The sequence below is a fragment of the Xiphophorus maculatus genome, chromosome 2, assembly GCF_002775205.1.
Source record: "Xiphophorus maculatus strain JP 163 A chromosome 2, X_maculatus-5.0-male, whole genome shotgun sequence".
Lineage (NCBI taxonomy): Eukaryota > Metazoa > Chordata > Actinopteri > Cyprinodontiformes > Poeciliidae > Xiphophorus > Xiphophorus maculatus.
Window position 1 is genome coordinate 6,461,582 of NC_036444.1, and position 11,958 is coordinate 6,473,539.

The window sequence follows — 11,958 nt, forward strand, 5'->3', positions numbered from 1 at the left end:
GAGATCTGACATACAAGATGTTTTGGAAAACAAGATTTGAAAGCAAATATGTTGGCAATTTGCTGGTGCTACAATTTTCTTTTTTCTTTACCCCAAATAACAAATTTAGGTGACGCACACCTGTGTAGAAAAGTGACAAGATTTTTAATATATGAACTTACAAAGGGCTGGATGTCAAAGTGCAAGATGCCTGAACCTCACCCCTCATCGAAGAGGACGATCAAAGTGTCGAAATCAGAAATGGATTCTCAGATACAAATCTTTAAAATTATTGTTTGGCCACTATGGCTTTGTATTCATTTGAGACCTTATTCTAGCTTATACGTCTTAACTTTAAAATATTTTTCTGCCAAAGATATATATATTTTTTTTAAAACTGCACCTTCTTACAGACGACTGCATGTAATGGAGTAAAGCATTACAGGAATATTGCAGGCATACGACAGGAAAAAAGAAGCAGCTGCTGCTTAACAATTTCAAAGAAAACATGACATTTTGTGGGTTTTTATAAAAGCAACCGATCAAAAAAAAAAAAGTACATACTAAAATCCAGAGTGAAAATAAAATGACTTAAAAACCTCAAAGAACAAAAATAAAACAGTTATGTACATATATTTACAGGTAACAATAATGAATAATATACAGGTTTGACCGGCCGTTTAGGGTCCGTATGAACCAACATCACGCAACATTCACTTTTGTCAATCCAAAATGGTTTAGTTGGAGGCAAACTGCCCTCCAGAAGGTGGTTTGTTCAACTTTATATGAACAGCTTGGACTCTTTGAACCAAACAGAGCTTTTGATTTTTTTTTTATTCTTCGTTTTAAATGTTTTGTTTTTAAAAAGCAACGGTAATGTAAAGAGAAAACCACTGATTATATCCTTCTGTTGAGTATTTCCCACAAACAATACTGAAGTGACGCGTCGATGAAGGTTCCTCAGTCTGGAGGGAGGAGGTCGTGCAAACGAAATCGTTCTCTGATGTGCGGCCGGACGTCTTCGTTCTGTCATGCAGAAGCAAACAATTTAAAAAATAAGTCTGACAGCATCTATAAGAAACTTAAGGCAAGTTTTAAAATGAAACTATTTAAAAATTCAGACAAAAGGTACAAAAAAAACACGAGTTACTGAAGCCTGAAATAAGTCATTTTGAACAACGATCTTTGGGGGGGTTAAAGTAGACCCACCTTTGACAGCTGATAAAAGCATGTTTCTATTCTAAAAAAATAAATTGCCAACAATCTGTTCCAGAATTTGTCTAATTACAAGAATACAGTTCTATTATTAGAAGAATAAAGACACTTTTTCCAGAAGAAACATCTTAAATTACAAGAAAAAAGTTACTTTAACGAGAAAAGGTAACTTTTGTGAGTTTGTCCTGATAGTATTATCTTATACCAACATATAACTTCACAAGATGCTCAACAGTCATTGTAATTTTTCATTTTTTTGCACTTGAGCTTGCATAAAATTACTACTTAATTCTGGTAATATTAGGACTGATTTATTCTCATGCAATGAACTACGGGGGTTAAAGTAGACCCACCTTTGACACTTTTGACTTCCATAAAAAAAACTTTTTATGGAAGTTTTTATCATAAAAACTTCATGAGTTATGATAATTATGAGAAAAAAAGTGTTTTTGATGAGGACAAAGCTTTGACAGAGCTATCAGAACAAACTGAGTTTATGTAGCTCTTAGTCTGTCCAATAAATTCCCCTATTTCAGAAAGAGAATTTTGGACCCCGGTGCTTAAAGATCAACACTTCTAACTATTTGTCTCTAACTCTATAAGTCGCACAGATTCAGATGTATTGTAATCTAAAACACATACCAGCTCCACCAGTTTCTCAAGGAAAGGAACGAGCTTCAGAAGCTCGTTGTCATTTCTATCCACAAACCAGCTCTCGATTGGGATTCCATTAGAAAGCTGCAAAAAACAGAATCCATGTTTAACTCAAAGTCACACGACAGGAAAGAAATAAAAAACCTTCTGGTGTCACATTTTTACCTGATAAGCAAAGGCTTGAGGTGAGTTGTCGATTATTACCGTCTTTGCGAGATCCCGTCCGAGAATGTTCAGGTCTTTAATGTAATTTCCTTGAACACAGACGCAGTGTTCTCGAAACAGTCGATGTCTGAGGAAAAAAGACAGAAAATGGAAATTAAATGGCACATCCAGTAGCTCGATTGCAGAAATAACATGGTCAAATAATCAGTAAATAAAAATGAAAATGTTTCAAATACAAATATAATGACTAATATTAGAGTTTGTACATGTTTTACAGATAAAAGTTATACAAATAAACTATTTCATTGCTATTATTCTGCATCCAACAGCAACATAAACTAAAACATAACAAAATTTTATGTTTTCTCTTTTACAAAAAAATACACTCATTTGTAGTTTATTCATATTATTTTTATGTGGAAAAATTTGAAAACGTACTGTAGGAAACATGAACAAACTCTAATATTAGCCTAAAAATTCTTCAAAAAAATTTCCCTTCAAGTTTTCTGGAATTTAGAAAATAAAATTTTCATGATTCTAACAGACCAAAAACAAGAAAAGTTTAGTCTGATTTGACTTTAGAAGATGAGAAAAAAAAATTCAGGTGTTTTTATTATATTTAAATATCTGGTTTTATAAATATAATTTTTCCAAATTGAGGCTTTTAATTAAATGATAGATTTAACTGTATTAGAAAAACTGTTTTGATGTGTTTTGGACATTAAACATTTTTCTAAACCTTGAAAACACCTAATTATTTACAAAATGGAAAAGTGCCACTCAATTTAAAAAACATTTTTCAAACATTGGAATAAATGGACACAATATATCAAACAATATATGCAGGAAATAATTAGAATATTTGTGTGAAACGAATAAAACATTAAGGAAAAATGCCACCTGACTTTAGTTTGTACTTTATTGCAATAGATTTATTGATTCAATCTATTGCATTGCTGATCTATAGTCGCATATATTATAGTTCCACTTTCCAACCTAAGTTTTTTATTTGTTTCATTTTTGCTCTCAGAAACAAAACCTAGATAGAGAAAGAAAGAACAGACTCCATGAAATGTTCATGTTGGTGAGAACATTTATTTTTCTTTGATTTACTTAAGTTGTACCAACACATCTGTGTCTACATTATGAGAAATGTCGATGTCACTATCTGAAAACTAAAATAAAAATATAAGACAAAAGAGTAAAGACCTAACTTTTAAGTTTTTTAACTTTTAACTTAAAAACATTTACGTTTTTGAAGCACCGTGATGAAACTTAAAGTGAAATTCTTACCTTACTAACTGTTTTTTCGGATCCAGGATGTTGAGCAGCTTATCTGCATAGACCTTTTTTGAAGCAGTGAAGAGAATAATCTGAAATTTGAACAGCCACACAAACATTTCATCACATATTTCTACAAACGAAACCTGTGTGATTATTCAGCAGCGGAGATTAATCTCACCTCGTACAACTGAGACATGCGCTCAAGAAACTCCCGGAAAAACGGTCTCAATCGGACGTAGACCTTCAGGATAAAAAAAAGCAAACAAAAAGTGAATTAAATCATCAATAAAAATCAGAGATTTGATTAATTTTCAAAGCTACCTGGTATATAACGTCTTGAAAGAGCACAGGGAATGTCAGAGCTGCATCTTCTAGTTCATTCAAACTGCAGTGGACTAAAGTTTCATCCTGGCAGCAAAACAACAAAATAAACATTTATTTCTAAAATTAGCTAATTACTTAACAAACCTTTTACTACCTACCAGATCCAAGACGAGAGAGAACTCAGGTGTGCTGCGTGTTTTTAAAGGTAACGCTGGTTTACGTGTTAACTGCTCTTCTGTCAGCGGAGGCACATGCTTGATGAAGAAGTACCTAAAAACAAAACAAAAAGAGACCTGGGTAAAAGTCAGCACCCACAAACTTTACTCAAGTAAAAAAAAATCCATCCAAGAAACTACTCAAGAGTAAAAAGTATTTGGTAAAAAGTCCAATCAACTACTGAGTAACTGATCAAATGATTAATCATTAAAAATCACATCAGACGGATTAAATATAAAGATAATTGGAAATTTTGGTATTTTAAGAACCAAATGACAATAATTCATGTAACAAAAACGAAAATAAATCCGGCAAAATAACATTTTTCCAAATCAGTTTCTTCCAAGTGGAAAACTTATAAAACTTTAACAAAAACTGCAGGTGTGTATTTGGTGAATTTTGGTTAAAACATGTTTGTTTTTCATTCAGTGGGTAGAAAATCCTGAAACTTTACTGAACTAGGAGTAGCGATACTTCATAATGCAATTATCAAGTGAAAGTAAAAAGTGCAGTGTAGTAAAAACACTCCTAAGAACGTTACTCAATTAAATGTAATTGAGTAAATGTAACTAGTTATTACCCAATTCTGGTAAAAGTATAAACAGAACAAACTTTATTACGACTTAAATGGTAAATCAAACTTATTAAAGTGGGGCTCAATACAACTAAATTCAAATTTTGGTGCAGAAAACTGCTGATAATGTTGGTGTGGCCATTTATCATGAAAAACTAAGAATTTTGATTCATCATTTTCATGATAAATTTCACTTATTAGCTGCGTTTCCAAAGACCGTATAACTGAGCAATTTGACATTTTGAAAATAAATTTGCTTTGGGGAAACATGGCAATTTAATTTTTTTATAAAGAAGTTGTGATGCTAGGATGAGAACGTTGTTCTGTTTTATCAAAATTGGTTCACTGATAACCAGATGTTACTACTGGCACAAACCACAAACAAGAAGATGACAGTTAACGGCAATAATTTAAATAATCGATTCATCACGAATTAATCTGATGGCGACTCTGACCACATTTAAAGATATTTGCGGACCTCAATCTTTAACAAACTGCAGTCCAAAAAAAGTATGTAAATAATAGTCAAATGAAAGTGAGAGGAAATCTGAAAATGAACAAGAATTTATTTTAAGGTGAGTAGTTCTTAAGGTGGTGGAACGCCATAAGACAGTTCTGTCCTGTTAACAGAATCTCTTTTCAGAGATTCAGAATTATTTTATTAAGTGTAAATATGAGGGGGAAAAAAATCTAATTACTAAACAAACTTTATGAAAACTACTTTTCTGGCCTTTACAACCCAAAACAAGCCACAAACATTGTAAACCAGCAGCTGGGATATAAATACACGGCTTTTTGCTGCCATCTAGTGCTTAAAATTTCCATTACAATCATATCAGGGCAACTTTATGTTTGACTATAAACCTCATCCACATATCTACAAAAATCAGAAAGTGGAGCAAATGCTAAGTAGTGTTTTTAAATGTCTTTACTACTTTTTAAAAATATATTTTCATAAGTAGCTTATATTAAAAAAAGCAATGGCCTTACGGGTCGAACACTTCCCAGTCCTCCTCATACGAGGTTTCTGCAGGTGCTGAAGGTAAAGAGTGCGGGTAGCTGCCATCTGGCATACAGCCAGGAGCTGGGAAACATGAAAACAAAAGAAGAAAAACTAAACAGTAAGATGATATACGACTCAATTATGTTTTCTTTACAAAACAAGAAAAGACGGAAGGAGTTTTAGCAATAAAAAATCAACATGTTATAAAAACAGCAAACTTTTCCAGCTCCACACTTTGGAGACAAAAATAATACAAATGAATTCAAAAAGATAGTTTTAATTCACTATTATAGGATATTTAATTAATAATGTTTTGTGATGTAAAATTGCTAAATTTTATGTTTCAAAATGTCACACCTGACTGGTTTGAGAACAAAACTAATTTATAAAAAAAAAAAATAATAATTCAATAATGTTTTTTAACATATAAAATGTAAGCCAGCCTTTATTTTAATTACATTAATCAATAAGTCATTGACACATTAGGAACAATAAATATTCAACAAACTGAAACAATCCAAACAAATTATAACATAATTGATCTTCAAGCTCAAATTAAAAGCTTAAACACAATATACAAAAAATCTAAGAGTTCCCGTAAGTTTTGAGTTATTTAGCAAATGGGAATAATTTATGATTCCAACAAAATCCAATTCAAAGATACTTTTTTGATCCCCAGAAGGAAATTAAATGTTGTAACTCATATTAATTCAAGTTATTGTAGATGATAATGGCTGTTAACAGGAAATATTTTCTGTAGCAGTCTGTAATACAGCGAATTTGAAGAAGCCTCTGACTGAAGACACTAAAAAGGGCTGTCTATAATTTTCTTGATTTTATGTGAAAACCTTACCAAACCTAAAACAGGAAAAGTTTAATCTGCCTTAACTTTAGACAGAAAATAGCAGTTTTATGAAATTAAATCAGACATTAGGTCAAACTTTATTACAAACTGTGCAACTTTAAGGACATTTTTAATTGAAATTCAAGCATTTTGAAGGATTTCAAGCAGCCGAACCAACCCTGTTTCAAGACAATAAATCCATTTCCTGTTTAAACCGGTACCAACCGCTGAGTTGTTTCTCAGGTTTTTCTCTGGATTAGTTTTGTCTGGATCGGCTCTGAGCTCGGTTACCTGTTAGCGGGGGTATGTCAGTTTCAGTGACGATTTCTCCTTCTTCGATGGTTGTGTCCGAGTTGATCTGAAGCCTCTGCGGCAGCATTTGGACCGTGTGACAAGGAGTGATTCCTTCCCTGGACGTCACGGTGCTGCTGGGCATTTCCTCCGCCGGCTCAATGTCCAGCTGTTTGATGATTTCCTCCGCCTCTACCGCCTGGCCCGGCGAGTCCGAGCCCGGAGTGGCTGAAGGCGACACAAACGGAGAAATATGAGAAACAGCCTGGCATCCTCTGGCCCAAGTGGTTGGTTATTCCTGCCTACCAGTTTTAGTTGCTGGTGAGAAGAAGTTGAAAACTGGAGAGAAGATGGTCCCCAGTAGGGTTGTACGCGGCGGGCTGCTGGGCGAGTCGATGGGCGCCTCCAGTTTACCGTTTGGTTTGATGGGTTTACTGTTGCAGGTCATTGTGTCTGAAATGCACAATAAGACAGAAACAGTTGACAATTAATCGATTATTCCAACAATTAATCGATTGTTCTGACAATTAATCGAGGATTCCAACGACCGATTATTTTATCGATAAATGGGTAGAATGATTAATAGATGATTCTATCGATCAAGCAATGATTCTAATGATCAATGAGTATAACGATCAACCGATGACTTGATCGACTGATTATTCCAATGATTAATCAATTGTTCTGACAATTAATCGATGATTCTAATGACCAATTATTCTAACGACAAATGGGTGTAACGATTAATCTATGATTCTAACAATCTATGAGTATAATGACCAATCAATAAATCTGACGATCAATCAATGATTCTAACAATCAATGGGTGTAATGACTAAGTTATGATTCTAACGATTAATCAATGATTTAAACAATCTATGAGTATAACGACCGACCAATAATTCCGACAATAATAATTATTCTAACGATTAATTGGTAATTCTAATGAATAATCAATGATTCTAACAATTAATTTGATAAGACAATTGCCACATTCTGTCAATTTTTCATTTAAGCCTTTTTGACATAATATTAGAAATACATTAAAAGATAAACAATTATTTTTTTTAACTAAGAAAGACATTTTATTGCCTAAAATACAACATAATGTTTCTTTAGCTTGATCATTTGTAGCAAAGCATGTTGAAGGTTTCAACACAGTAAAATATCAAATGTGCTCCTTTTCCATCTAAAGGTTAAATGCTCCACAATCGTTTTTTATTTGTGCAAACAACTCAAAATAAACTCTAAACTATAACTTAGAGGTCTAATTTTAACATGCTAACTCAGGTCTGCAGAATTGGATTCAGAAACTTCATTTTTTTTCCAGTGGAAAGCAGCAATGAAAGCAGCAATAAATCCAAATCTTTAGTAACAAACTAAAGTCCCTTTTTAAAAAGAAAACTTAAAAATGTTAAACCTTAGAATGGAAATACATAAAATATGAAACCCAAGAAGTTCCTGCTATACCTTTACTTTGAGTTTTTCTGCAAACTCTTGATGCGGATTTGTTGGACAGACCTTGGGGTGTCGAAGTAATGAGGTCATTGTCTGAATTACAATCAATGCGACTCCTCTTGGCTGGGATTTCCTGCTCCACCTAAAAACAAAAACACAAACAAATAAATAAAAATCACCAAATTTACGCCCTTTGGTGTCTGTAACTACTTTTGCTGATAGAAAAAATAAAACCAGGGGAACCAGAAAATTGACCAATCAGAACTATTAACAATTCAAGACTAAAGATCTTGGAAATTTTTTAGAATTATGTGATTGATGTGAAATTTATTAACTAAACCTCCTTTCCCACTTTATAACTGCAGTCAATGTATTTAAAATTAGTTACGAACTCTTGAGATTCACAGTTCCTCCATGTTGATGTGATTTTATACATCAAATGATGTTGTGTTACTATTTAAAGTATTTATAACAAGGATTTTTTTCTAATAAACATGAGTTTAAATATTTATCATAAAACAGGACTCATGTTGTTTCAGCAGCAAAATTAGTTTTTTGTTGCCAGGATTTCATTTTTCTATAAACAGGAAATTACTTCCCTATAAGTTTCCAAAATTATCAGGGGAAAGCAGGTTGTTTCTATTATTAGAAACACGTATTTATTAAAAAATAATGTCAGATTAACAAGTGGAAGCCTTTCTGCATTTAAAACAAAAAATAAAGGCTTTTTTTTCACAAGTTATTTTCTGTTTCCTCCAACCAGAATAATACAAAAATCATTTTGTTTCCAGTTAGATCTTTGAAATAAGAAGTGTTTGCTTTAAATGTTTGAAAAATACTATTAATACATAATCGCTTTACATTATTTGACCAACGAGAATGAGTTTTAGGCCTGTCATAATAAGCAATAAATCAATTATTTGCATGATAAATTGAATCCAACTCAATTTACATTTTCATGATTTATCATTTTTCTCTTTTCTCTCATTCTACAAAAAGTGAATGAAAAAAAGTCTTCAGATTGGTGCTTTGGTCTCAACCAGCGCTTTATTTGAAGGATAAAATAGACTTCATGATTCATTTTATTTGTCGTTTTTTATTTAGTTTAGATCCAGCGTTAAATGTTCATTAGAATTTAAAGTTTCTTTATCACTGAATTACTTAAAAAAGGTCTCAAAACAACAATATTATCGTTTATTGCAATAACTTCTGGAACAGTTTATTGTTCAGTAAAATTAATTATGACAGGAGTAACAATATTTCCCCCATAGAGATGGAGGATCTTTTTGTAATAAAAATAAAACTAAAGAGCAGTAAATCTGTTCTTACCTTGACAGCATTCCCACGGATAAATTTCTTTATGGTGGAGAGGAGCCCAGATTCATTTTTCTGCATTTTGCCTCGACCGCTCACCGGGGACGACGGCTCCACTTCGCTGTGTTTTCGTTTGGCCTGGTATGGGAGCGTTCTGTGGCCTTTGCTGGGGTGCTGAGGAGCTTTACGCACTCTCAGCCTCATCATGCTACGACGTCACATAGAAAAACCTGACAAGAGCAGAAACGACAGCAGAAAAATACAGTTTTCAGTCACATTCGTCTAGTAGTTTAGCATCCTAATTGTTTTTGCTTTATCTTAGATGTGGTGAAAAGTTACTGCAGCTAAAGTTACCCAACTTTCTATCCTTTTAACCAGCATTTTATGTTTACAATTAATGAAAAATATAGTTTCACAACTTAATACTCAATGCAACAAGTTGGTAAACCACTACTTGGCAACGTTAATCCCTGACAAACATTTTATACATTTTATGACTTTATAGCTACAAACATAAATGAATTTGGTATTTTATAAGTCCAACCCATAAGAGTGAAGTGGAAGGAAAAAGATACAGTTTTGATAAAGGTCTAGTCAAAGTGCAGCCCTAAACCAGGTAAAAATCAGTGGCCACAGGTTTGAATCAAATGTTCTGATTACTCAGCTTGACTGAACTTGAGCTATTTTTTTATAATTTTCCACCTTCATGTGCAAAATGGTAAGGGCACAACCGTTTCCCATTTGCCTCCTACCAAAAAATTGATAAATAAAATTTAAAAAACACCTTAATGTATCCTTTTAATGAGACTAAACATGACAAAGGAAAATAAAAATGTAGTGGTATGAATTCCTTTGCAAGTCATTGTACATTGGATGTTAAATTAAACACAATCAATGTACAGAAACTGTTCAATGTGGTCAGTATTTTTATATTAGGAGAAAGAAATAAAAATGAAAGCTGCACGTAGTATTTTATGTTTTCAATTTTCTAAGAACAAAAATGTGCCATTAGGTGATTTTATTAGTAAATTTTCAGTTCCCTTTTCTAAATCAACTCAGAACAAACACAAATCTACTTTTAGGTAGCAGCATAAACTGAAATTAATTGAATACAGTTGTGAAAAGTAATAACATTTTAAATTGGATCGAGAAATTTAAAACAACTTGTCATGTCTTTACATAAATCTGCATCAATTTACGTTTCAGAAAACCCAAATAGATAAAGTCATTGGCAACATTTTGACTCAGCCAATCAAACGCTAAATCTGTAGCTAATTAAAGACAAGTTAAGGTTGACTGATCGCTACGTGATTAACATAAAACAGTCTCCAGCTGCTTTGTTCAAGTCCAGGTAGTTTTTCTGTTTTTAGGTTTAGTTTCGCGCTTTGTTGCTGAACAGTATCTTGACAGCAAACAGCACCGCTGTCTGTCGTTATGTAACATCGGACACAAACAGCGTTAGCCAAGTGCTGCCGTGTAGCACCCGAACCGGAGTCTGTAACACGAAACAGGAGGCTGACGCTGGTTTTTAATAACCGATCGTGCAATGTTGCGTGGATGTGAACACAACTGACATTTATCGGCGTCAACCATCGCTTTTAATGCAGATAAAACAAATGCTGTCAGTGGGTTCAGTGACTAACAAGCTACGGTTAGCTTCGAGGCTAACAAAACGCCAAAGGCAGAACAAGCAGTGCCGTAATGTTACATCCCGCGTTATCTACAGCAATAATCAGTCTTATAAATTATTTTAAATATGAATCCGTGATCTATCATTTAATGTGCATCACAACCCAAACCAACAACTCGTTTTGTTCGCTCCATAACTATGTTCAGCCATTAGACTACGCCCCCTTCGCTGACTAACGTTAGCCGCTAGCTAGCAGCAGTTGGACTTTCACAGTGGCAAATATTTGTTGTTTACACGGCGCCTGTGTCCTACCGCTGTTTTCGGAAGCTCGTTAAAACCCGCCACAGCGTTGTCAGTCTCGGCCGCAACCGTGGCGGCCACCGTTAGATGTCGAGCCGTGGTTGTTGCCGCCAGCTACGTCCGCCTCTCAGTGGCTAAGTCACAGAACAGCCGTGTCTTTGGACGCCATTTCCCGCCTCATCACAAACAGAACGCTGGCGGAGCGCAGGGGAATGCGACACAGGCAGAGAGAGGAACCGAGGAGGCAGGTATGGCAAGCCACGTTATCACATAATAATCACATTTAGATGTCCACACTTTCCAGCTCTTTGTTGTCAAAAGTACTACGGTGTATTAGTATTATATGGAGGACCAAAACTGACATAATTAAAAATAAAAGCAGAAATCCATATTTTTTGTTTTTCCTTTTCCTTACACATGCATTTTCAACAAGAAATATGTTTTGTTTTTTCTTTTTCTTAAACATGTGTCTATTAGGACCTTTGTAGATAAAAAAAAGAAAGTTAATTTACTTAAAAAAAAAGTCTTTAGATTAAGTTTGAAAAATTTAAAATTTGCTAGAAAAAACGTAGAATATTTACAAGTAAAAAATGTTTGACTTTTGAAACTTAGAAATGTCCATTTTCTTTCTAGAAAATTTCTGAGAATAATCTAAAAAAATTCCTTGTTTTTTCTAGCAATTCTAGCAAAGTTTTGGCTTTTCAAAC

At 33.6% G+C, this 11,958-nt stretch overlaps 2 protein-coding genes across 2 annotated transcripts in view; one reads left to right on the top strand and one right to left on the bottom strand.

The window, feature by feature from the left end:
- Positions 1-529: 529 nt before the first annotated feature.
- On the bottom strand, positions 530-11,444 carry LOC102221535 (CTD small phosphatase-like protein 2-A). Its single transcript, XM_005795844.2, has 13 exons — positions 11,264-11,444; positions 9,337-9,551; positions 8,020-8,149; positions 6,856-7,002; positions 6,550-6,777; positions 5,402-5,495; positions 3,780-3,891; positions 3,619-3,705; positions 3,476-3,538; positions 3,307-3,386; positions 2,014-2,140; positions 1,837-1,932; positions 530-1,005 (listed from the first exon to the last, which is right to left on the bottom strand). The coding sequence occupies exons 2-13, from the start codon at positions 9,526-9,528 to the stop codon at positions 940-942; spliced, it is 1,422 nt and encodes a 473-aa protein (XP_005795901.1). The 5' UTR covers positions 9,529-9,551; positions 11,264-11,444; the 3' UTR covers positions 530-939.
- atp8b4 (ATPase phospholipid transporting 8B4 (putative)) overlaps positions 11,439-11,958 on the top strand; it is a 47,882-nt gene continuing 47,362 nt past the window's right edge. The window contains exon 1 of the mRNA XM_023349190.1: positions 11,439-11,499. The gene's annotated coding sequence lies outside the window, so the exon portion shown is untranslated. The remainder of the gene's footprint in view (positions 11,500-11,958) is intronic.